The sequence below is a fragment of the Molossus molossus genome, unplaced genomic scaffold (assembly GCF_014108415.1).
Source record: "Molossus molossus isolate mMolMol1 unplaced genomic scaffold, mMolMol1.p scaffold_m16_p_17, whole genome shotgun sequence".
In the NCBI taxonomy this organism is placed as follows: Eukaryota; Metazoa; Chordata; class Mammalia; order Chiroptera; family Molossidae; genus Molossus; species Molossus molossus.
In genome coordinates, this window is record NW_023425352.1 from 50,581,700 (window position 1) to 50,608,601 (window position 26,902).

General features: G+C 44.8%; 1 protein-coding gene across 1 annotated transcript in view; it reads left to right on the plus strand.

Moving 5' to 3' along the window:
- The window catches only part of HKDC1 (hexokinase domain containing 1), a 64,230-nt gene that overhangs the window by 20,681 nt on the left and 16,647 nt on the right, over positions 1–26,902 (plus strand). Inside the window, exons 8-16 of the mRNA XM_036265609.1 lie at positions 1,744–1,899; positions 2,947–3,180; positions 3,943–4,247; positions 8,219–8,364; positions 8,457–8,576; positions 14,494–14,589; positions 14,782–14,881; positions 22,222–22,405; positions 24,533–24,688. Of these exons, the coding sequence (XP_036121502.1) occupies positions 1,744–1,899; positions 2,947–3,180; positions 3,943–4,247; positions 8,219–8,364; positions 8,457–8,576; positions 14,494–14,589; positions 14,782–14,881; positions 22,222–22,405; positions 24,533–24,688 (1,497 nt within the window). The remainder of the gene's footprint in view (positions 1–1,743; positions 1,900–2,946; positions 3,181–3,942; positions 4,248–8,218; positions 8,365–8,456; positions 8,577–14,493; positions 14,590–14,781; positions 14,882–22,221; positions 22,406–24,532; positions 24,689–26,902) is intronic.

Sequence of the window (26,902 nt, forward strand, 5' to 3'; positions counted from 1 at the left end):
TCTCTTGGTGTTTCGTGATCTTGAAGCATACAAAGCCGTTTCTTTCACAGAATGTCCCTCAGTTTGGGTTGTCTGATGTTTCCTTGTGATCAGATTCCGGTGATGAATTTTTGGCAGGAACTTCCCATCAGCCACGTGTGTCCTCTTCAGGGCACTGCACCTGGAGGCACGTGTTGTCCAATCACCAGTGATGCGACTTTGAGTCACCTGGTCGAGGGGACATGCAATAGGTTTCTCCACCATACGTTTATTGTTATTTCCTCTGTAAGGAACAGGTATCTGGTGAAGAGATCCTTTGAGATTATGTAAACATCCTGTTTTTCATTAAATTTTCATTTTCTAGTTCCAGCGTCCACTGGGAATTTGTCATTCCATCATTTCTTGTTTATTAGTTGTTATTCTACTGAAAGGAAGAGCTTGCTTATCCCCTCCTTTTCTCTATTTATACTAATATGGACACATGGATTTTTAAAAATTTCATGGGTTATACTTTCTTCCTATCATATATTTCAGATTTGGCCAGCAGAACCCCTTCAAGGGGGTCCCTATATCCTTTGATATGTTCCCATCAATCTTTTTCTTCTGGCCCAGTAAGGTGCTCCAGGTTCATCATGTATTTTCCCAGCCCCAGCCCTAGGATCAACCATTTTTCCAAGAAGGCCTGGTGAAAAGTACCTCCTGAAAATGTTTAAACACAGAACTGCATACCTGGAAAGTAAATTTCTGCTGTGGATGCGTCTGCTCCCAGCTCACCGGTGATGCAGGGCAACCGTGGCCCGAGAAAGTGGTGTCCCCTTGTTTTCCTGATCATCCTTGCCCTCTCCGTTTCACTTAAAATAATTTCCAGTCCCCAAAAGCCAACCTGGATTTCTTTCGTCTTCTGCTTCAGCAATGTTCTAAGATTTTTTTAAAATAATGAAATAGATCAAGTTGAGCCCTGGCCCGTTTGGCTCAGCGGTTAGAGCGTCGGCCTGCGGTCTGGAGAGAGACGGGTTCGATTCCCACTAAAGGCGTGTACCTTGGTTGCAGTTTGTCCACGGCCCTGGTTGGGTCGTGTGGGTGGCAACCACTCGATGTGTCCCTTTCACGTCAATGTTTCTCTTTCTCTCTCTCCCTCCCACTCTATCTGAACAAAATATTGAAAAATGTCCTCGGGTGAGGATAAAAAAAAAAAGAAATAGATCAAGTTGATTAGGAAGCAGGTTGTCCTTGACTTCCTCTTATTATGTTTGGAGAATAAGCAGGATATTTAACAGTTTACCTGAGAAACGCTTAGTGATTGCTTGATGGCTCCACTCAGTGGAGGTGCTGGGGCCCTGCTGGGAGACTTCACCACATGACTGCAGAGTCCCCGAAGCTGTCCAAGCCCGTCTCACAGACACAGCATCTCTCTCGGACAGAGCATGGTGTGGGCGCTGGAGGCATCTGAGATTTGCATCTGTCATGCATGACTGGGTCTCTAAAGTTGAGATTTTAATGCCTAATATGAGGACACCCACATGGCCAGGGGTGATTGAGAGAAAGGTTCTTGGAATCAAGCTCTTTGTGAGCAGGAAAGACTCTTAGCTGTCCTCTAGTCTAGTCCTCCCCTTTATAGGTGAGGAGAGGGCACCCCAAGCTGGGATGGGGATGGAGGCCTCCTGACCTGTGGAGCGGCCCCTCCACGGCCATGCTCCTGGCCTTGGGAAAGGACGCTGCATAACCAAAGGCGTTTCTGCCACTGATCTGCTCACCCAATTGCAGGTTTGAGAAGATGATCAGCGGCCTGTACCTGGGCGAGCTCGTCAGGCTCATCTTGGTGAAGATGGCCAAGGCGGGCCTCCTGTTTGGCGGCAAGAAGTCCTCCAGTCTCCACACTAAGGGCAAGATTGAAACACGACATGTGGCTGCCATGGAGAAGTAAGCTGCTAGCCGAGTCCCTCCCACCTGGACCATGGAGGGTTAGTTTAGGGTGGGCGGCCAAGGTGTGGTCTTCTCCTGATGGTACAGCATAAGGGACCAGATCTTCCTCCTTCACCAGGATGGCCTGAGACCTGGTCACAGCTCGAGGTGGGGGAGCAATGCATGTCGTGACTCAGCTGTGGCTTATTGTGGGTTTCTGCAGCCTGGGGTTCTGCTGATGAAGGCCTACCCCTCCTCCTGTGTTGCTTTCTGCTTCCCTGAAGTGGTGATGTAGGTGATATATAAGATTTTTAGGATCACAGACCCCTTTGAAAATCTGATTCAAGTCCTGGAAACTTTATTCTCAAAATGTACACAATTTTACTTATAATATCCTTGGACCCGTTAAAGCCCACGCATGGAATCCAAGTTAAGAACTGCTATAGCAAGAGTCTTCTTACCTGGTACTGTTGGGACTGGCTTTGGCTTTGGGATCTGAGGCCTCAGGCACAGGTCCCTGCAATGGGGCCTAGCCCCAGTCAACTCAGGGTCCTGTTCCTTCGGCTTAGAAACCCTGGCGTTGCCTTGAGCTTTGTAATTAGTTTAGACTCTGAGCTTAGTGAAATGGCATGAGACTCCCTGCGTCTGTATTTATGTAGAGCTTGCCAGGGACTGAGTTTCAGTGGAAGGCAGTCTAGTACACGGTGCTGAAAGGGTGGACTCTGTAATCTAACTGCCTGAGTTCAAATCCTGGCCCTTGCACTTACTAGCTGTGTGACTGTGGACAAGATACATACCCTCTCTGTGCCTCAGGTCTCTTCAGAACAACAGGGCAATGACGAAATTTCCCCAGGAGTGTTGTGAGCACTGAGGTAACACGTGTCAAGTCCTTACACAAGTGCCTGGCACGTGGTGGCTCCCGTGATCGTTCTCGATATAGTATTACTATACTGCTATGTGCCAGCCTGTTTATTTTCCCAGCCCCGAGAGGTGGGAAAGCTGGTTCTCCGAGGGGCCTCCCATGCGGTGGAAAACGGTGGTCCTCCATCTCTGTCCCCTGGCCAGGTACAAAGAAGGCCTGGCCAATACGAGAGAGATCCTCACGGATCTGGGCCTGGACCCCTCGGAGGCCGACTGCGTCGCGGTCCAGCATGTCTGCACCATCGTCTCCTTCCGCTCAGCCAACCTGTGCGCAGCGGCCCTGGCGGCCATCCTGACTCGCCTGCGGGAGAACAAGAAGCTGATGCGGCTGCGGACCACGGTGGGCGTGGACGGCACGCTCTACAAGATCCACCCTCAGTGAGTGGGGCCTGCGAGTCTCCCGGGGCCAGTGCCCGTGCTCTCTCCACACGCGCTGCCTCTGCAGCCAGCCATCTCCGTCGGCTCCGAGAAGTCAGGAGAAGGGCTGCGTTCGGAGACTGCGTCCATCCAGCTGGCTGGGTGCTTTGGGGAGCATCTTAAAGAAATACTCTGCTAAAGCCAGTTGCCTGGCTAGCAAGGCCACCTGTGTTTAGCCATCTGGCCATCCATCCTCCATCCATTCACCCATCATCTATCCATTATTATTGGATACCTACTGTGTGTTAAGATTGGAAAAATACACCCAGTTATAGATGGGGGAAATCGGGATGATAGAGATTACTAAACTCACGTGAAGGAGACGGGTAGGAAAACAAGTGGAAACGAGAATTTTCCAGAGGAGGGAGTGCAGAAGCCTCTCTGGCTATCACAGGTGGCTCTGGAAGTCAGGCAGGTATACCTTGGAAAGAGCTGGAGAAAGAACCCCCTTTGGGCAGAGATGATGTTGGGCCATGGACATGCCCTACTGGTTGAAATATTAGTGGTAAAATAGCCACTCCCTTGAGCCTCCCAAGTGTCCTTTCCACTGCCCAGTCCCGCCCCCAGTCACCCCCTGCCCAGCACCATTTAGCAGCTAAGGGAGAGAGCCCTGGCCCAGCCGGGCTCCCAGGACCCAGCCCACTGCTACCCTGTGTCTGCTCCCATTGGCCGAGCGCGGGCCTTTATGATTGTCATGTATTTTGCCATCACCCCTGCCTTCAGATACCCAAAACGCCTGCACAAAGTGGTGAGGAAACTGGTCCCGAACTGTGACGTCCGCTTCCTCCTGTCGGAGAGTGGCAGCACCAAGGGGGCAGCCATGGTGACAGCGGTGGCCTCCCGCGTGCAGGCCCAGCGGAAGCTCATTGACCAGGTGCTGGCTTTGTTCCAGCTGACCCGAGAGCAGCTCGTGGATGTGCAGGACAAGATGCGGGCTGAGCTCGAGTATGGGCTGAAGAGGGACACGCACCTGCTGGCCACAGTCAAGATGCTGCCCACCTACGTCTGTGGGATGCCGGATGGCACAGGTGGGCCATGCACAGCTCCCTTTTCCCAAGGGCCACCCAGAACTCCCACAAAGCTCCTTAGGTCCAGTTAGGTTTTTTTGTTTTGTTTTAAGAGCTTTGGATTCATGTCTGTAATGGGGGGTAGGAATACTGCTGCATCTATTTACGGTGGTTGATCCAAGGCAGTTGCAGTGAGCAAATACATCCGCTAGGGTGCGTGTGTGTCTGTGTAGTTGAGGACACGGAGTGTACCCCATGTTGTTGGCAAACAGAAGACGCAGATGCTGTCCCCAGGAGCTGCCACCTGGACACTTGCAGTTGTCTGGCTTGTTTTCCTACCGGCTTCTCTGCCTCTCTTCTCCCCCGAGGCTTGGCTCTGTTGCTCTCCCCTCATTACTTTCTGCCCCTGCCTTTTCCAAGCCCTGATCCTTCTCCTGGTCCTCTGTCCACAGTGGAGACAGTTCTTTAGACAAGTTGCTTCACCTCTTTGAACCTCCTGAACCACACCCAGAAATAATAACCTTTGTCTGATGCTTTATAGCTTGTAGTTTGCTTTTGGACATTTCATTTCATCCTCTCAACTACTTTGTATGTTACCTAAAGAGAAGTGATTCCCATTTTATGGATGTCAAAACACACTCAGAGAGGTTAGATGACATATTTAAGGTCACACAGCTGTACTTTGTTTTTATTTTTAAATTTTTTTCCTAAATCTTTATTGTTGAATGCATTACAGATGTTCCTCATTTTCCCCCTATTGACTCCCTCCTCCCCCACTCCTTCCCCCCTCCCGCCTTTTCCCACACTATTGTCTGTGTCCACTGGTTATGCATATAAGTTCTTTGGTTTATTTATTCCCACCCCCCAACCCCTTTCCCTTTGAGGTTTGTCAGTCTAGCAATGAGTTTGTACTTCTTAATCCCTTCAGCTTTTTCACCCATTCCCCCAACCCCCCTCCCAATTGGCAACCAACAAAATGTTCTCTGTATCTATGAGAATATTTCTGTTCTACCTGTTCATTTTGTTTGTCGATTCCATTGTCGATAGATATGTATTCATTGCCATTTTGTTTGTTCATATATTTTATCTTTTTCTTCAAAAAAACCCTTCATCGCCCTGGCCAGTTTGGCTCAGCGGTTAGAGCGTCGGCCTGTGGTCCGGAGAGACCCAGGTTCGGTTCCCGCTAAGGGCACGTACTTCGGTTGCAGTTTGTCCCCAGCCCTGGTTGGTCGTGCGGGTGGCAGCCACTCGATGTGTCCCTTCACGTCGATGTTTCTCTCTCTGTCTCCCTTCCTCTCTCTCCCTCCCACTCTATCTGTACAAAAAATGGAAAAATATCCTCAGGTGAGGATAAAAAACAAAAAAAACAAAACAAAAAAAACCCTTCATCATTTCATATAATAACGGTTTGGTGGTGATGAACTCCTTTAACTTTTTCTTGTCTGAAAAACTCTTTATATGGCCATCGATTCTAAATGACAGCTTTGCAGGATAGAGTAATCTTGGTTGTAGGTTCTTGCTTTTCATCACTCTGAATATTTCTTGCCACTCCCTTCTGGCCTGCAAAGTTTCTTTTGAGAAATCAGCTGACAGCCTTATGGGAACTCCCTTGTAGGTAACTAACTGCTTTTCTCTTGCTGCTTTTAAGATTCTCTCTTTGTCTTGAACCTTTTGCATTTTGATGATGATGTGTCTTGGTGTGGGCCTCTTGGGGTTCATGTTGTTTGGGACTCTCTGTGCTTCCTGGACTTGTATGTCTGTTTCCTTCACCAAATTAGGAAAGTTTTCTGCCATTATTGTTTCAAACAGGTTTTCAATTTCTTGTTCTCTCTCTCTCCTTCTGGTACCACCAAGATGCAAATGTTGGCATGCTTGAAGTTGTCCCAGAGGCTTCTTACCTTACACTATCCTCATTTTTTTGGATTCTTTTTACTTTTTTCTGTTCTGATTGGGTGTTTTTTGCTTCCTTATATTCCAAATCAATGGTTTGCTTCTTGGATTTACGTACTCTACCATTGAATCTGTGTAAATTATTCTTTATTTCAGTTAATGCCTCCTTCATTTCTGACTGTGCATCCATCACTTCTGACTGGTCCTTTTTTATGCTCTTGAGGCCCTCACTAAGTTCACTGAGGTTCTCACTAAGTTCATTGAGCATCCTTATAAGCAGTATTTTGAACTCAGTATCTGTTAGGTTGCTTATCTCCATGTCGCTTAGTTCTTTTCTTGGGGTTTTGTTCTGTTCTTTCATTTGGGACCTGTTTCTTTGTCTCCTCATTTTGGCTGCCTCCCTGTGTTGGTTTCAGTGTATTACTTAAGGAGAGGTATGGGGCAATCTGAGACCAGATGCTGCTTGTTTGAAAGAATTTAGGAAAACCTGAAGCAGGATCCAAGACAGGCCAATCCTATGGTTAAGCAACTGGCAACAGCTTGGGTGGGCCTGAAAGTTGGGTGGGGCAGGGCCTCAGGGAATCACCAGGGTGGGGCAACCAGTGTGAGCCAGGTTGCTGGAGTCCCAGATATGACGACTGTCTGCTACCCCAGAGAAGGGCTCACCAAAGGAACAAAGGCCTCTGACAGCACATTTGTCCAGGAGAAAGCCCCCTCTCCAGCCCTCGCTCCAGTGCCAAACAGCTCAGTTCTTCCCTGTGTGTCTCTGGTGCCCCTCGAGCTGCCTCCCCTCCAAGCTTAGAGGGAGAGAGTCCAATAAGTTCATTTGCGGGCCCTTTAAGGAGCTGCCTGGGGCTTTAGCCGCGTCAGCTTCCCTGAGCCTCAGTTTCTGCTGGTTTTTCCAGCCAGAAGTTATGGGGACTTCTCTTCCTGGTACTTGAACCCTGAGCGGGGCGCCTGGTGTGGGACGGGGACCCCTCAGTCCTCAGGAAGGACCTTCTCAGCGGAGGTGTCCTCCTTATTTTTATCCGCCACACGTGGGTGTGGGACCAACCCGTCGGCCTCCGCCCCTCCTACCAGTCTGGATGTGGCTGCTGCTTTAATTCCGTAGTTGTAGGACTTCCATTCAGCTTGATTTCAGGTGGTTTTGAATGATGATTGTTCTGTAGTTTAGTTGTAACTTTGATGTGGTTGTGGGAGGACATGGTACCACATTTACCTATGCCACCCACTTGACCGGAAGTCCCCCACAGCTGTACTTTGGATCTCTCAACAACAACCATCTTTTCCAGAGCCATTGACCTTGGAGTGTACATGGGGCAGGACTGAGAGCAGTAAGGATACTGTTCAGTTATTCATTCCTTCATCCCTTTTCTCCTCTTCCTCCATCAAAGTTCAAAGTTTTATTAATCACCTACTATATGTCATGGCGATAGAGCAGTGAGGAAAACACAATCCCTACCCTGGAGGAGCCTACGTTCTGTTGGGCTGGCAGACAGTGAACAATTGCCCTATGATGCCATGTAATGACAGGTGCGGTGAGGGAAAACAGAGCGGGACAAGGGGTAAGAGAGCTGTCCGGGAGGGATGCCTTTGGCAGATTCAAGGAATAGCAAAGTGACCAGTGTGGCTGCGGGAGGTGAGTGAGGCAGAGAACAAGGTGAGACCGATGCCCTGCTGTGCTGAGAAGTGAGAGGCAGGGACGGTACTGAGGGCTGAACTTGATGTGATTTCTTATTGGTCAGGTGGAGATGTGGGAATCAGGGAAGGGGAGCAAGGATGGGAAGAATCATTCTATTCCGTGATGAACAGTTCCTGTAGGCCAGCAGGATGGAATCACCTTCCGGAGTCCACTGCAGCCAGGACAGCCTGGCCTGATTCACCCTCAGAGGCTCCTTGAGCATAAGTATCACTTGTGGCCTTTACCCGATTCGAGGAAAAGCAGGCCTCAGACAGGCTCCGAGCGCCTGCCCAGCACTCCGACCCTGCTCCGTGCCAGGCGGAGTCTGTTCCATCTCCTCGCCTCCTCTTCCCCCAGTGCCTCTGCACGAGTCTGCTCTGTGCGCGCTGGTGGAACGGAGCCTCTGCTTTCTCCACCACAGAGAAAGGGAAGTTCCTTGCCCTGGACCTGGGGGGAACCAACTTCCGGGTCCTCCTGGTGAAAATCAGAAGTGGACGAAGGTCAGTGAGAATGTACAACAAGATCTTCGCCATTCCTTTGGAGATCATGCAGGGCACCGGCGAGGAGGTAAACGTCGGGCTGTGGGTTCCGTGCTCCAGGTGCCAGCCTGCCATCCCGTGTCATTGCCAGCTGGTGTGACCGCCCCTCTCTCCCTGTAGCTGTTTGACCACATCGTGCAGTGCATCGCCGACTTCTTGGACTACATGGGCCTCAAGGGAGCCCAGTTGCCTCTGGGCTTCACGTTCTCCTTTCCCTGCAGGCAGACGGGCATTGATAAGGTAAGACAGCCCCGCCACACCCACAGCCGGCCGTGGCTCCCCTCCCCCGCTCTCAAGGTACCTCTGAGTCACTTTCATTTTATTTAGGGGTCTTAGATCAGGGCAGCTGGGGACACATGAGTGAGAATTTAAATCATTTAATTTTTCTATTATGTTGCATTTTTTTCCATCATTTTTTAGATTGAAGTCCACGAAAGAATTGAGGATAATATACAATAAAGGGACATGTGCATATGAGTACTGTTAAAAGAGAGGTCAACGTACATAATGGAGAGGTAGAAAGAGGGCGTGACCAGTGAAGGCCACTTGTAACACTTATGTGTGTCTTTGCTGGGCAGCCGGTGTAAACAGGGAAGCACAGTGGGTTGTAGGGTTTTTATCATCTGATGAACAAAAGCTTACCAGTGCATCAGAAGAAATGCTTTTTTCCCCTGACGTTAGACTCTCAGAAGGAATTTATCACATGGACACTTACATAATTGACACTAATGAACATCAAGGATAAGGATAATAATTTTAATACATTATTCATAATAATTTCAAAATGTATAATAAGGTCTTTCTTGAAGTTCTTGGATAAAAACACCATTCATCAGCTCATGGAGTGTGGAGCACTCTCTCTGTCTGGCAGGCTCACATTAACCAGGCATGGAAGCCGAATGCCACTCCTGAGTTTACAGGAGAACTCCGGTCAGCACAGCAAGTCAACCAGAGAGCTCGTGACAATAATAGCAAGAAGAATGACACCAAAGATTTTTTAAAATTTTGTTTAATTTGCTCAGTGTCTCCATGGGGTACACACTGTTTTTGTTCTGTTGTATTTTTATCATTTTTTAATTGTGGCAAAGTGCCTGGCTGGTGTGGCTCAGTGGTTGAGCATCTACCCATACATCAAGAGGTCGCCAGTTCGATTCCCAGTCAGGGCACATGCCCAGGTTGTGGGCCAAATCCCCAGTGGGGGGCATGCAGGAGGTGGTCAGTTGATGTTCTCTCTCATCAATGTTTCTATCTTTTTCTCCCTCTCCCTTCCTCTCTCTCTAAAATCAATAAAGAAAAAAGAAATTGAAAAAAAAAAAAGCTGTGGCAAAGTATACATAACATAACATTTAACACTATTTTTAAATGTACAGTTTTGTGGCATTAAGTACATTCACATTGTTGTGCAACCGTCATCATTATCCGTCTTCTGAACTTTTCATCTTCCCAAAGTGAAGCTTCACACCTATTTAACAAAAACTTCCCATTCACCCCTCCCCCAGCCTCTGGCAACTGCCCTTCTACTTTCTGTCTCTGAACTTGACCACTCTAGGTGGAATCATACGATGTCCTTTTTGTAACTGGCTTATTTCATTCCGCATAATGTCCTCAAGGTTCACCATGTTGTAGGATGTGTGATAATTTTTCCTTTTTAAGGCTGAATAATATTCCATTGTACATGTACACACTGTTTTTGATTACTATTTTGTAGTTGAGAAAAACGGAGGCACAGAGAGGTTTAGCGAATTGTCCAAGTTGCCACACTTACAAATGGTGGTGGAAGGTTCCATCCCAGCACGTTGGCCTGAGATCAGGGCCCAGAGGCCAGGAGGCACGCTCTCAATGCCAGTATTTTTTAAAACTATAATGCACAGTACACCTACATGTATATGATCAAAACAAAACAAAAATCACGAAATGATGCTTACCCTTACTGTGTACATTGCACTGTATGTTTTCTATCCTATTTCCTTATTTCACATGAGGAAATGAGGCCTGCAGGGCTCATGTGATGGGCAAGTACAACCTCAGAACTGAAGCAGAGCCTCCAGGGCTCTGAGGACGCATGAGAACAGATGCTTCAGCAGGCCCACCCCGCCCCCACTCCAACCACTCAGAGAACGGACAGGGGTTCAAAAGGCTGAATTACCTGGTAATAAGGCTGATTTCTCAAAATTAAAAAATACCAAAATGCTATGAGCCAGAAGATCCACTTTTCAAGATTCTATTTCTTAAACATGTGCCCAAGGAGAAATGAATGAAGATGTTCACTACAATGCTGCTTTTTAATAATAAAAAATTAGAAATAACCCAAATGTCTGACAATAGAAAGAGACTAAACAAATTATAGTATATCAATCATGGAATTATTACTTGCTTTTTATTTAACAAACACATCTATAGTGCTTGCTCGGTGTTAGACATTGTTCTAAGAGCTTCACAGATATTACCTGCCTAACGGGGGACAGCAGAGTGCAGCTAAGAGCGCGCATGAGTCTGGAACCTCATTGCCTTAGTTTGAATCTTGGCTTCTCCACTTACTGGCTGTGTGACCTTGGGCAAGTTATTTGACCTCTCTGGATCTTGGTTTATTTACTCATTTGAAAAATGGAGATAAAAATAGCCTTTAATTGATAGTTATATTTTGTGTGTTTTAAAATTTTTGTGCAATTATATTTGAGGAACATTTTGTTCAGTGAAGGAATGTGTCAGCTCTATATTAACTGACCTAGAAGATCTAGAAGATACATTATTGAGTGAGAAAAACAAATTGTAGTAGTCCACACACAATATGAATTTATTTTAAAATACATGTAAGCAGAAAAAGGTCTGGAAGGAGTCATGGTAGAGTGATTCTTACAAGAGTGAGTCACACGTACCTGCAGACTGCCTGGTCAGTGCCTGTTGGTTACACAGCGCCTTCTCCTCTTGCTCTTTCCCTCATGTAGCTCTTAGACTGGGGGATAGGGAGTTAAAGGGGACTTTAATTTTTTACAAGGGTAATGCATTCCTGTATTACTCCCGCAATTAAAAATTAACACACCATAGGGGAATGAGGGAGTGAAGCTATGTGTGGCTGTCCATGGTCCTGAATGAACAATGGGCTCCAGGACACAGCTGCACCTTTTAACCCAGGACACGGCCTCTGGGCCTCTCTCTCCCAGAAATTCTGACAGGTTCATGAAGATACAGCTGAAGGGGGAGGGGAACACCAATGAAGCAAAGCCACTGGTGGTTGGGGAGAAAAAAAGAAACTTTAAAAACACATTATTTTTGTGGAATTGCAGCTAATAAGAGAGACTTTTTTCAACTGGGAGTAAATCTCTAGTGTTCTACAAATATCCACCAGGAAAGGAGCAGGGGAGCTCAGCTTTCCAAAGACTGGAGAGAAGGAGGGAGACTGGGTTGAGGGCCTCAAGTGGGGTGGCGGTCCAGCCCACGGAGTTGGGGGCGCTGCCATCAAAGTTGCTGGCCCCCTCTCCTATCCCAGGAGCTCTTCTGGCCTAGATGGCACACGTCTGTCTTCCCTCACCCCACCTAGGCTCTGGAGTCTGAAGCTAGACTGACTGCTATTCCTGGCTAACAGGATAGCCTTTGCTTCCTTTTAAAACTTAAACTTACTACAACTCCTGGTCCAGCCCTCAGCTCCAGAGCTCCCAGCCTGAGCCTCCCGAAGGGGCTCTGGCCCTGCCCCTGTTCAAGTCCCAGATCCAGTGGTTCTACCAGGCCGGGAACCTCTCACTGCCCTTCCCCAGCTTTCATGCTGGGAAGGAGCCCGAAGGCCTGGGCCCCTGGCTGCCCTGCCCTTGAACCTGGGCTTGTCCATTACTGACCTGCACCACATATATTTATTTCTCAACAATTGGGGACTTTTGGTTCTTCCCAGGGCTGGGCCCTGACCCCTTCCCCTTCCCAGATTGCAGACTCCAGCATCTCTCCCCACACCCAGCACCCTGCACTGCCCTCTCGTAACACCCACATTCTCTGGTCTGTGCTTTCTCAGGCCTCTCTGTTGTACCTCGTGTCTATATGGCTTTGGTTTCATTTCTTCCTCAGAAACCCAGTGTGCCCAGTTCTCTTATTCCCCCTAAAAAGCAATCCCAAGTGCATATTCTCCCCAGGCTGACCTGGAAAAAGCAGTGGTCCCCTCATCCCTGTCCCATCTGAGTGTTCCATCACCCCATCCTCCCGGGCCCCTCCGGTCTGGTCATCTGCCACCTCCACGTAGTTCTGGCTGTCTCTCCCACCCTGTGCCTGTCTCAGAGACCTAGTCCAGACTGGACTTGCAGCAAGGAAGATGAGGGGTAGACTTCTGTGCAGATTTCCTGACGTGGCATCCTGGTGTCCCTGCCTCACTGTCTCCACCTCTCCCTCACACTCTGGCCTCCTGCTGCCTTTCTCATCTCTTGTCCCTATCTCTGGCCTCCTCAGCCCCACTTCACGTCACTGAATCCTGACACCCACTTCCATAGACGCCCAGGGAGAGGAAAGGGGCTGTCCTGCTCTGCTCCACATCCCTTCATTTCCCTCCACAATAAACAAGATTAAAAATAAATAAATTAATTAAAAATACTTTTTTTAGCATTATAAAAATAATACATGCTAATTGTTTTTGTGTGTGTGTGTGTGTGTGGTACGTGCCCCTAGCGGGAACCAAACCCAGGACTCTCTGGTCCGCAGGCTGACACTCAACCGCTGAACCAAACTGGCCAGGGCATACATGCTAATTTTTAAAATAAGTTTTAAAAAAATTTATTTCAGAGAGAGCAGGAGGGAGAGGGAGAGAGATAAAGACGTTGATCAGACAGCATCACTGGCTTCCTCCTGCATGCCCCTCACTGGAGATCAGGTCCACAACCTGGGCATGTGCCCTGACCAGGAATCGTATCAGCAAACTTTTGGTGCATGGGTCAACGCTCAACCACTGAGCCACACCAGCCGGGCTATACATTGCTAATTTTAGGAAAACTAGAAAATATAGACAAACAAAGAGGAGGGACTAAAAGGCACCCATAATCTTGCACCCAGAGAAAACCATACTACCCCTCTGAAATATGCATTGTTTCAGACCTTTTGCCAGGAGAGAGAGAGAGAGAGAGATTGATTTTTAAAAGAGTAATAGAATAACCCACCATCTCCATTTGTTTAAAGTGTGTTTATTTAGTGTATGGTGAACATCTTTTTCTAACATCCAGTGTTCTCTTACAGCATGATTTTTTTTTTTTTTTATCCTCACCCGAGGATATTTTTCCTTTTTTTTTTTTTTTTTTTTGTACAGATAGAGTGGGAGGGAGAGAGAGGAAGGGAGAGAGAGAGAAACATCGATGTGAAGGGACACATCAGGTGGCTACCACCCGCACGACCAACCAGGGCCGGGGACAAACTGCAACCGAAGTACGTGCCCTTAGCGGGAACCGAACCCGGGTCTCTCCGGACCGCAGGCCGACGCTCTAACCGCTGAGCCAAACTGGCCAGGGCTACAGCATGATTTTTTATGGCTATATAATGTTTCCTACATTGATGTACAAGATGATAGATTCATTTTGTTGACATGATAGGATTCCTCTAGTGTTTTACTGTGCAACAATGATTTGATAAATGTTTTGTAGCTTTATCTTTAATCACATCTTAACCTGTCCTTGGGTAAGTTAGAATTGGGATCTCTATGATTGAGGCTTTTGTTCTGTGAAGTCATGGTCAGGAACACTGTTTGACCATTGGTGAATGTGAATTACTGCAATTATTCCACTCAGCAGTAGACCCTGTCTGCACCTCATGCTTTGTAATGCCTCTGGGCCCAGTGCTAGGGCTGCATAGATGGAAGCAGTCAAAAGCACACACATCTGGCCCTGGCCAGTTTGGCTCAGTGGTTAGAGCATCGGCCTGCGGTCTGGAGAGACCAGGGTTCTGTTCCCGCTAAGGGCATGTACCTCAGTTGCAGTTTGTCCCCGGCCCTGGTTGGGTTGTGAGGGTGGCAGCCACTCGATGTGTCCCTTTCACATCGATGTTTCTCACTCTCTCTCTCTTCCTGTCTCCCCCTCCCACTCTAGCTGAACAACAACAACAAAAAAGCACACACATCTGACTACCTATTAGATGTCGAGGTTGTGCAGTGGTACCAGAAAGACTGCTCAAATGAATTTCCTCTCCTTTCTTTCAGGGGACACTCATTGAGTGGACCAAAGGCTTTAAGGCTACTGACTGTGAAGGGGAAGACATGGTGGACATGCTCAGGGAAGCCATCAAGAGGAGAAACGTACGATATGGTGTTGAGGCTCACACCTGACCTAGCCCCTTCCTCCAGGCCACTCAGCTCTACCATCCTATGTCCAGCCCTGTGACTCTGACCTCTGTCTCTCATATGTCACCCCCACCACGGGTTGATATGCCCCTCCTAACTTTGTTTGGCTTGCACATTCTACCTACAGTAGAGCTGCTTCCTTTGCAGGAATTTGACCTGGACATAGTTGCAGTCGTGAATGACACAGTGGGGACCATGATGACCTGTGCCTATGAAGATCCCAAGTGTGAGATTGGCCTGATTGCGGGTAGGTGTTCGGGCATGTCCCATTGGTCTACTCCCATCTGATTCTTTGGAAGCTCCATCTTAACATAATGAGGGACAGGAGGGCCATTGTTCCATTATACAGAGGCTCTGAAGATGGCTTTGTCAAGGCAGAGATGAAGTTAAGATTGGGATTCCAGGTTTCCTAAGTCCCACGTCTTTACTTAATGTCTTTCTTCATTAAGGATGCTAAGCCAAAATTGTCCTTTCTGTTGAAGGAGGAGAATGATATAAAAAGAGGGAATTTTAGATGAGGACCTTGGAACAATTTATACTGGGAGGAAGGAGACCTCAGTTAAATCATGTTGGCCTGAGGCTGGCTCCAATGTACACCTCCTTTGTTCTAACCATTTATGGTTGTCAGGGTGCATGGGATGGGAAGACTTTGAAAAAAACCTAGGAGAGGGGGAAGGGCCTGAGGTGAGACAGGCATTTTAAGGGTCTATGGGAGAAGTCTGGCCATGATTAAGAACTTGGGTGGGTTCCAGTGGGATGGCTCTGAGGTGGGGAGAAGGGTGGGAGTTGAACACGTGGAGATGTTCCAACTGACAGGCACAGGGTAAGTAATGACAACCTGTGAAAGTTGTTCCAGTTGGTTGTCTGGGGTTCCTGGAGGTGAGTGGCAAGTGGAACAAGAAGATGGGGATATAGTAAGATGTTTCCAATGCCAGGTAAGAGGTTTCACCTCACTCCAACTCTTACCCACTTGGTGACCTTGGGCAGGTTTACTTATTCTGTCTGGAATTGAATGTTCTCATCTATGGAAAGGGTTGGGCTAGATATAGGAGAGAAAAGAGGCGGGACTTGTTTCATTAAATATAGTAGTTGCCTGGACTGTTGTGTTGAGAATAGTTCTGAGGCCAGGTCATGGGCAAAGACTTATAGATGCCACACATTTGCTTTTCCAAGACTAGATGATTCCTCGTGGTCTCTTCCAGCTCTGACTGCTAACTCTGTGACTACTTGGAAGCTCATTTTGTGTGCCTATAGCTTAACAATGATGACGATAACGATAACGATAAAGATGATGATGATGATGATGATATCACCATTTATTGAATACTTACTATGTGGAGGAAACTTATGAATATCATCTCATTTAAAAAAAATTTTTGTTTATTGATTTTAGAGAGAAAGGAAGGGAGAGGGAGAGAGAGAGAGAGAGAACACTGATTGGCTATCTCCTGCATGCCCCTCATTAGGGATCGAGCCCACAACCTGGGCATGTGCCCTGACCGGGAATTGAACCAGCGACCTCCTGGTGCATGGGTCAATGCTCAACCACTGAGCCACACCAGCTGGGTTATCATCTCATTTTATGTATGTATGTATGTATGTATGTATGTATTTATTTATGTTACAAATGTTTCTTCTTTTTCCCCCATTGACACCCTTCTCCCCTTCCCTCCCCGCCCTGTCCCCAGCTTTGTTGTCCATGTCTATTGGTTATGCATACATGCATATAAGTTCTGTGGTTTGTCTCTCCTCCCCTCCTCTTCTCCACCCCTCTTCTGGGGATTGTCAGTCTGTACCCTACTTTCACGTCTCTGGGACTACTCTGTTCTTCAGACTGATATGTTCATTAAATTCCACAAATAAGTGAGATCATATGATACTTGTCTTTCTTTGGCTTGTATCACTTAGGATAATACTTTCCAGGTCCCTCCATGTTGTCTCAAAGGATAAGAGATCTTTCTTTCTTACCACTGCGTAGTATTCCATTGTGTATATGTACCACTGCTTTTTTATCCACTACTGATGGACATTCGGACTGCTTCCAGATTTTAGCTATTGCAAATAGTGCTGCTATGAACATGGGGGTACATATATTCTTTCTGATTGGTGTTTCAGGCTTCTTAGGGTATATTCCTAGAAGTGGGATCACTGGATCAAATGAAAGTTCAATTTTTAATTTTTTGAGGTAACACCGTATTGTTTTCCATAGTGGCTGCACCAGTCTGCATTCCCATCAACAGTGTCCCCTTTTCTCCACACCCTCGCCAGCACTTGTTGTTTGATGATTTGTTGATGGCGGCCATTCTGAGAGGTGTGAGGTGATACCTCATTGTTGTTTTAATTTGCATCTCTCTGATGATTAATGATGTTGAGCATTTCCTCATATGTCTCTTGGCCATTTGTATGTCCTGTTTGAAGAGGTGTCCATTTAGTTCCTCTGCCCACTTTTTAATTGAGTTCTTTGTCTTCCTTTTGTTGAGCTGTATGAGCACTCTCTATATATTGGAAATTAACTCCTTATCTGATGTATCATTGGCAATTATGCTCTCCCGTAGAGTGGGTTGCCTTTCCATTTTGGTGGTTGTTTCTTCTGCTGTGCAGAAGCTTTTTAGTTTGATGTAGTCCCATGTGTTCATTTTCTCCTTTGTTTCTGTTGCCTTAGGTGATGTATCAGTGAAAATTCTGCTGCGTATGATGTCTGAAATTTTGATGCCTATATTTTCTTCTAGAATTTTTATGGATTCATGAGTCACATTTAAGTCTTTTATCCTTTTTGAGTTTATTCTTGTATATGGTGTAAGTTTATGGTCTAGTTTCATTTTTTGCATGTAGCTGTCCAATTTTCCCAACACCATTTATTAAAGAGGCTGTCTTGACTCCACGGTATGCTCTTTCCCCCTTTGTCAAATATTAATTGAGCATATTGCCTTGGGTCCATTTCTGGGTTCTCTATTCTGTTCCATTAATCTATCTGCCTGTTCTTGTGCCAGTACCAGGCTGTTTTGATTACAGTCGCTTTGTAGTATAAACTGAAATCTGGTAATGTGATTCCTCCAACCTTGTCCTCCTTTTTCAAGATTGCTGTGGCTATTCGGGGTCTTTTTTTGGTTCCATATGAACTTTTGAAGTGTTTGTTCTAGTTCTGTGAAGTATGTTGTTGGTATTTTGATGGGGATTGCATTGAATCTATAGATTGCTTTGAGTAGTATGGACATTTTAGTGATGTTAATTCTTCCAATCCATGAACAAGGTAAGTGCTTCCACTTTTTTATAACTTCTATTGCTTTTTTCAATGACCTGTAGTTTTCTGTGAATAGGTCCTTTATTTCTGTGGTTAAGTTTATTCCTAGGTATCTTAAATTTTTTTGCTGCGATGGTAAATGGGTTTGTTTTTTTAGTTTCTCTTTCTGTGAGTTCATCATTGGTGTATAAGAAAGCCATTGATTTCTTGACATTAATTTTGTATCCTGCTATTTTGCCAAATTTATTTATTAAGTCTAGTAAATTTTTGATGAAGTCTTTGGGGTTTTCTATGTATAGTATCATGTCATCTGCAAATAATGACAGTTTTACTTTCTCCTTTCCAATTTGGATCCCTTTTATTTTTCTTCCTGTCTGATTGCTGTGGCTAAGACTTCCAGTACTATATTAAATAAGAGTGGCGAAAGTGGGCATCCTTGTCTTGTTCCTGTTCTTAAGGGAAATGCTTTTAGTTTTTGCCTATTGCGTATGATGTTGGCTGTAGGTATTTCATATATGGCCTTAATTATGTTGAGATATGATCCCTCTATTTCCAGATTGCTGAGCATTTTTATCAGAAATGGGTGCTGGATTTTGTCAAATGCTTTTTCAGCGTCTATTGATATGATCTTATGATTTTTATTTTTCATTTTGTTTATATGGTGTATCCCATTTATTGACTTACAAATAATATTGTACCAGCCTTGCATCCCTGGGATGAATCCCACTTGGTCATGGTGAATAACTTTTTTTGATGTATTGCTGGATTCGATTTGCTAGTATTTTGTTCAGGATTTTGGCGTCTATGTTCATCAGGGATATTGGCCTGTAGTTTTTTTTCTTTGTAGTGTCTTTTTCTGGTTTTGGAATTAGAATTATGCTGTCCTCATAAAATGAGTTTGGAAGTCTTCCTTCTTGAATTTTTTGAAATAGTTTGAGGAGAATGGGTATTAGTTCTTCTTTGAATGTTCGGTAAAACTCCCCCGTGAAGCCGTCTGAGCCTAGGCTTTTGTTTGCTGGGAGCGTCTTGACTACATTTTCAATTTCCTTTGTTGTTATTGGTCTGTTCAAGTTTTCTAGCTCTTCCCGGTTCAGTGTTGAGAGACTATGTGTTTCAAGAAATTTGTCTATTTCTTTTAGATTGTTGAATTTGTTGCGGTATAATTGTTCATAGTATTTGTTAACAATCCTTTGTATTTGTGTGGTGTCAGTTATTATTTCTCCTCTTTCATTTCTGATTTTGTGTATTTGGGTTCTCTCTGTTTCTTGGTGAGTCTAGCTAAGGGTCCATCAATTTTGTTTATCTTTTCAAAGAACCAGCTCTTTGTTTCATTGATCCTTTGAATTGTTTTTTGGTCTCTATGTAATTTATTTCTGCTCTGGTCTTTACTATTTCCTTCCTTCTACTTGCTCTGGGGTTTTCTTTTTGTTTGCTTTCTAGTTCTTTAAGTTGTGAGGTTAGACAATCAATTAGAAATTTTCCTTGTTTCTTGAGGTGGGCTTGTAGTTCCATGAACTTCCCCCTCAGAACTGCTTTCGCTGCCTCCCATAGATATTGTGTTGTTTTGTGTTCATTTTCATTGGTTTCCAGGAAGTTTTTAATTTCTTCCTTGATCTCCATGGTAACCCATTCATTGTTCAATAACATGCTATTTAGCTTCCATGTGTTCAAATGTCTTTGCATGTTCTTGTTGCAATTGATTTCTAGTTTCATACCATTGTGATCTGAGAAGATGCTTGATATGATTTCAGTCTTCCTGAACTTGTAGAGACTTAGTTTGTGTCCTAACATGTGGTCTATCTTTGAGAATGTCCCATGTGCACTTGAGAAGAATGTGAATTCTGCGGTTTTGGGGTGTAATTGTCTGTAGATATCTATTAAATCCATTTGGTCTAGTGCTTCATTTAGAGTCTGTGTTTCCTTGTTATTTTTTTGTCTAGATGATCTATCCAGTGATGTCAGCGGGGTGTTGAAGTTTTGTATTGTATTGTATTGCTGTTGATTTCTCTTTGAAGTCCTCCCGAAGATTTCAAATATATTTTGGTGCTCCTATATTGGGTGCATATATGTGTACCAAGGTTATATCTTCCTGTTGGATAGATCCTTTCAATAATATGTAGTGGCCTTCTTTGTCTCTAGTTATGGCCTTCATTTTGAAATCTAATTTGTCAGATATGAGTATTTCTACCCCAACTTTTTTTCCTTTCTGTTTGCTTGGAAGATTTTTTTCCATCCCTTTACTTTCAACCTATGTGAGTATTTTGTTGTGAGGTGGGTCTCTTGTAAACAACATATAGATGAGTCATGCTTTCTTATCCAGTCAGCTACTCTGTGTCTTTTTATCGGAACATTCAGACCATTTACATTTAAGGTGATTATTGATATATACTTATTTATTGCCATTTTTGTTTAGTGTGGTTCTATTTTTCTTCCTATTTCTTCTACTAATTACAGTAGTCCTTTTAACATATCTTGCAATGCTGGTTTGGTGCTAATATATTCCCTTAGCCTTTTTTTTTTTTTGTCTGGGAAGCTCTTTATTTGACCTTCTATTTTGAATGATAGCCTTGCTGGACAGAGTAGACTTGGATTCAGATCCTCGTTTTTTATGACCTTGATTACTTCATGCCACTCCCTTCTGGCCTGTAGTGTTTCTGTTGAGAAGTCAGATAATAACCTTTATGGGGGTTCCTTTGTAGGTAACCTGTTGCTTATCTCTTGCTGCCTTTAGGATTCTTTCTTTGTCTTTAATTTTTGGCATTTTAATTATTATGTTTCTTGGTGTGGGCCTATTTGGGTTCTTCTTACTTCGGGCTCTCTGTGCTTCTTGAACGTGAATGCCTTCTTCCTTCACCAAGTTAGGAAAGTTTTCTGTCACTATTTCTTTAAATATATTCTCTAACCCTTGCCCATTTTCTTCTTCTTCAGGGACTCCTATTATACGAATGTCATTATGTTTCCAGTTGTCCCACAGTTCTCTTAATTGTTTTTTTTTCCTTTTGGTTCTCTGATTGGTTGATTTTTTCTACCCTATCTTCTAATTCACTGATCTGGTCCTCAGCTTCCTCTACTCTGCTGATTAGTCCCTTCCAATGTGTTCTTTATTTCTGCTATGTCATTCTTCATTTCCACTTGGTTGGTTTTCAATGTTTTTATATCTTTACTCATGGCGTTGATGTCCTTACTCATGCTGTTGAGCTTCCTTAAGATCATGGCTCTGAACTCTACCTCTGATAATCTGCTTAACTGCATTTCATTTCTCTTATCTTAGATAAAGTCCTCTTGATCTTTAATTTGGGATTTGTTTTCTTGTTTCACCATTTTGACTATCTCAGTGGGTTTTGAAGCCTGCCAAATTTTCCCTGTGGGTGTTGGTGTTCTGCTGTTTGTGGCTCCCTCTACTGGGTTTGGATGACCCACGTTAAACACCACTTTCAAGTCTTACTTTCCTGGGTAGATTTGCAAGCCCAGGAAAGGTTCAGTTATGCTCTAACTTTTTGCCTGGAGGTTGTCTCAGTTACTCAGAGCCTTGGAATGTAGCCCTGGTGTTCCATGTAAGAAGATTTCCAGAGGGTGGGACAGATGCTAGTTGTTAATGAGCCTCAATTTGCATTTCTTTGCCTCACTGGTAAGGGGCTGAATTTCCGAGGGAGGGGCTGCTGCTTTTCCCCACAGCTCTGGGAAGGAGCAAGCTGGCCACCGTTCTTTGTGGCCACGACTCAGCAAAAACTCTGAGTGCCCTCCTAATCCCGGTGTCCTTACAGAGCTCCAGTCCAGTCTGCCCTCCCTCTGCCGGAGCCCCAGGTGAGTGGCTGTAGCCAATCCAGTGCTCTGTTCTGGCTCTGTGCTGTGGAGCAAGCTTAGCACTTTATCCCCAAGGGTGCTGCTAACAGCTGTCTGTAGGCTCCCAGCCCGCCATCTTCTTGCCTCCGCAGATCCTACCGATGTCCCTGGTTATATGGTCCTGTCCCACTGCTTTTCTGTTTTTTTGTTTTTTTTCCGATGATTTGTCTTTATTTTAGTTGTAATTCCCGTTTGGTCCTGGGAAATCGTCTGTGTAGCTTCCATTCACTCCGCCACCATTTTCACATCTTCCTGTCATCTCATTTTTTTTTTTTTTTATAACAATCTATAAGGCAGGTATCATTTCCTTTTCACAGATGGAGAAACTGGACCTCTGAAAGATGAGCTACTTGTCTAAGGTCATGCAGCAATGAGTGTAAAGCTGGAGTCCACACCCAGTTTTATCTGACTCCAACCTGAATTCCTATCCACTGCACTCTGCTGCCTCGTTAAGACCTGGTAGTGTCTTGTGAAGACTTAGGTCTCTTCACAATTCCTTCTAGGAACGGGCAGCAACATGTGCTACATGGAGGACATGAAGAACATCGAGCTGGTGGAAGAGGATGAAGGGAGGATGTGCATCAACACTGAGTGGGGCGGATTTGGAGATAATGGCTGTATAGATGGCATCCGGACCCAGTATGACAAGGAGGTGGATGAGGGGTCCTTGAATCCTGGCAAACAGAGGTGAGAAGGCGGATGTGTATGTTTATGCAGGTTATGCATATACAACTTTACCAGATCTGGGGCGTGGGTACCATTGTCCTATAGACACTATAGCTTTGTGCATTGATTACGACTCTCTATCAGATGTCAGATGTCAGTGTACTATCTTATTTGAACAAAAGCAAAATATTATGACACATTTCCAATAAATAGAAAGAAGGGTTGCCCTTTTCTAATTACTATAGGATACCATAAGAACTAGTGATGGCTTTGGAAGTGAGGCAGAGGCAGTCTGTGGGCCAGGTTCACAGAGTAGGGGCATGGTGACTCTGTGGGCCCTCTCAGGATGGGCTTCAGGGGGTTCCATTTAGAGGTCAACATCCTCAGCCTTTCAAGAGCTGGCTGTCAAGTTGCTGACCTCTGTTGTTCTGGGGCAACCAAGTGGCCGCAGGTGGAGGATGGGAGTCCTGATTCTCAACCATGATGTCATGTCTCAGCCTGGGTCACGGTCACCTGTGAGGTGTATTCCAATTACTGACCATACTAAAATCACTGAAAATAATGAATGGTTCTTTTGTAAAAATAGAGTACATCTCCACTTGCATTCCCATATACCATCTTGAGTAGGAAGGAAAGGAGTAGATAGGGATATGATTATCATGCTAGGAATTGGTCATTAAATGGGGCTTGTCCCAACAGGGGCTGGCGAACTTTTTCTATAACGTGCCGGAGAATTAATGTTTTACTCTCAGGTCAAAACTAAACTCAGTGTCTTAATATATAAAACAAGATGGAAATACAGATGTGCTGTGATGGGCAATAGCCAAGGGAGGAAGTTGAGCAGATGGGATCTGTAACAGGACGCCTGGGCCACAAACCCCTTGGTAACTGTCGAACCGACAACACTATACAGAAGAGGCCCCGTGGGTCCTTGTCTTCTGTTGGCACTAGTCTTTGCAGCTGGAAGGCAGGTGAGTCGTGCCAAGCCCAGCTGAACCAGGGACTGCTCCAAAAAGAAAAAATCCGATAAATGTATTTATCTCTGAAATCCACATTGGGGCATCCAAATATCATGGCTTTTTTCAAGGGGCAAGCTCCTTTGACTCAGTTTTGTGTCAATCTACTGGAGGCTTACATACTTGGAGAGAGAACAGGAGGCAGCCCGTTCGACCTTGCTGCCATAATCTGTTGGTTTCATCTTGGTTCCTTGGGTTCATGTTAGGGCCTGAGCAGTGCAGAGAACACGCAAGTCCAGCACCCAGGCTCAGGCACACTTTGATTTCCACCTGGCCCTGCGGGCAGTGGCAGTCCAGCTCTGCGTCCCTGTGACTGACGACTGTCACACGTCCTTGCACAGACTGCCTGCTCAGTGCCTGCTGGTTACAAGCACCTTCTCTTGCTCCTTCCTCACATTGCTCACAGCCTGATAGAAAGGGGATGGGGAGATAACATTTTTGAGCATCCCTGGTGTGTGCAGACAATGTAAATGTATTACCTTGCCCCCGCCAGTGGCTTGGTTGGTTGGAGCATCGTCCCGTATAGCAAAAAGGTTGCGGGTTTGGTTCCCAGTCAGGGCATGTGCAGGAGGCAATTGATCAGTTTTTCCTCTCTCTCTCCCTCTCCCTCCCTCCGTCCCTAACTCTCTCTCAAAAATCAATTTAAAAAAATTTAAATATATTACCTTATGGAGCAGAATCTCTAGTGGAATAGATTTCTTCCAATATAAAGTCTCGGAATCTCCAGTAGAACAGATCGTTGGCTTTGTGATACAAAGCCATGGAGAATTGGCTTTGGGGCCAGGCGAGGGAATAGCTTTTGCTCAGTGCCTACTGTGCCCTGGGTGCTTGCCTCCCGACAGTCTTGTGGGGTCAGTCCTTTGTTCCGTTTTATAGATGACAGCTTAACACTTGCTCAGGTTGTGCTCTTAATATGTGTCAGGGCTGGGACCTGGCTCCTGGTGAACATGCTCTGAAGCCAGGCTTTCCCGTTGCATTTCTCTTGGCCCACTGCTCACTCTGAAACCTTCCGAGCCAGGCAGCTGGAGGCCAATGGTGTGCCTTCCACACCCGAACCCATGGTCCTTTGGGGAACCATTCATCGGTGCTGATTTTCTTGCCCTTACCAACGCTGTCCCTCTTCCCCAAACAGATATGAGAAGATGACCAGTGGGATGTACCTGGGGGAGATTGTGCGGCAGATCCTGATTGACCTGACCAAGCAGGGGCTCCTCTTCCGTGGGCAGATTTCAGAGCGTCTCCGGACCAGAGGCATCTTTGAGACCAAGTTCCTGTCCCAGATTGAAAGGTAACAAGTGATCAAGTTCACCTGTGCAGTGTAAGAGGCCCTGATGCTCTGCTGTCATGCCCAGGTTAGGCAGATTTGAGATTTTAAAAATGAAAAACAGCAAGGCCAGATCAGGTAGGGGGTTGCTCCTGGGGCTGCCCCCCTACCCCCCAGGTGCATCAGGACCACAGCCTGAGGCCTGCACACAGCTGAGGGGCCAGCAACCTGCCTGGGCCCAGGCCAGAAGTTTCTGAACTGTTATACAGGAGTTAGCTTAGGCTAGAAAATGATCCTCTTTAGTTCCTGAATGTGTGCAAGCATATTTTCATGATGGCAATCACATTACATGTATTATTCTGTGTATTGTTTATTCAGTGTTTGTTCATGCAAATTTTCATTTACAATTCTGGTTCTTATTTGATATTTTATTATGAAAGTTTTAAACATATACAAAACTAAAAGTAATAGTAAAATGAACCCATCTTAACAATGATCAACTCGTGGCCATATTGGGTTCATCTATATACTCCTGCTTTCCCTGTTCACAAGCTATATCAACTTGAAACAAGTATCACATTTTATGTCAGTTCATCTATAAATATTTCAAATATATTTCTAAAATATGAATTCTTAAAAAATTAACCATATAACCATCGTCACACCAAAAATAGCTCATGATAAACCTTAATCTCATAAAATATCTCATCAGTGTTCCCATTTCCTAAATTGCCTAAAATAATGGCTTTTATAGTTCATTTGTTTACATCAGCATCCAAACAAGGTCAATAGATTGCATTTGGTTGGTATGTTTCTTTTTTCTTTTTTCCAATAAAGCTTTATTTATGGACAGTGATATTTGAATTTTATGCAATTTTCACAAGTTATGAAATATTAGTCTTTGATTTCTTACCCAAACCACTTAAAAATGCAGAAGACATTTTCAGCTTGCAGGGTATATAAAAAACAGGTAGCAGGCCAGACTTGGGCGCTGTGCCGTAGTTTGCCAACCCCTGCTCCAAAATACCTTCAAAATCCAGTCACTTCAAAATTTCAAATCATTGCTTCCCAGAGATTTAAAATAATTATTCACATCTTCATCAGTAATTTCTTTTAGATTGGCTGGTTTCCACTTTGGACTCTGGTCTTTATCTATTAAAACTGCCCTGACACCTTCAAAAAAGTCATGGCCTCCCATACAAGCTTGACTTAGCTGATATTCCATAGTTAATACTTCTTGCAAGGTCTTTGAAGACCCCTCTATGAGTTGCCTTAATGTGATCTTTAGAGATGTTGGAGACATTTTATTAATTACCTTCAACTGCTCTAGGGCAAAAGATGAACCATCTTGCTGTAAATTTTCAAGAATCTGTTCCACATTATTGGCAGAGAACCAACTGTTTATTTCTTCCATGTGTTCCTCAAGTATGAAAGGCTTGCCTTGATCAATCTTGAACAGTCTGGATGTGGCTGCTGCTTTAATTTCGTAGTTGTAGGACTTCCATTCAGCTTGATTTCAGGTGGTTTTGAATGATGGTTGTTCTGTAGTTTAGTTGTCGGTTGGTGTGTTTCTTAAATCTTTTAAAAGCAATAGACTTTCCCTCCCTCTCTTGTTTTGCCTCATAATGTATTTGACAAAGAAAGTACAGTATACTTTTATCCCATGACTTTCCTATGTTATCAATTTAGCAGATTGCAGCATTTAACATTTTCTTATGTTCCTTATATTTCCTGAAAACTTATGGTTAGACCCAGGTGCATGGATAGATTCAGTGTTGAATTTTAGACAAGAATGTTTCAGCGTTGAGTTGTTTGTCTTTTATGATGTTAGCAGTTATTGATGCTCATTACATAGATCTGTGACTTCATTAGAGATTGTACATAATGATAATTTAATGCTATCACTTCTGGATTTATTAGATGAAATACTTCTAGAAAGAGAAACTTCCCCAGATCAACACTTTGGTGTAATTATTATTATTATTATTTAAAAAAATTTTTATTGTTGAATGTAAAATGTATTACAGATGTTCCACATTTTTCCCCCACTGACCCCCTCCTCCCCACTCCGGCCCCCCTCCCCCCTTTTCCCACACTATTGTCTGTGTCCACTGGTTATGCATATAAGTTTTTGGTTTATTTCTTCCCACCCCCCAACCCCTTTCCCTTTGAGGTTTGTCAGTCTAGCAATGAATTTGTACTTCTTAATCCCTTCACCTTTTTCACCCATTCCCCCAC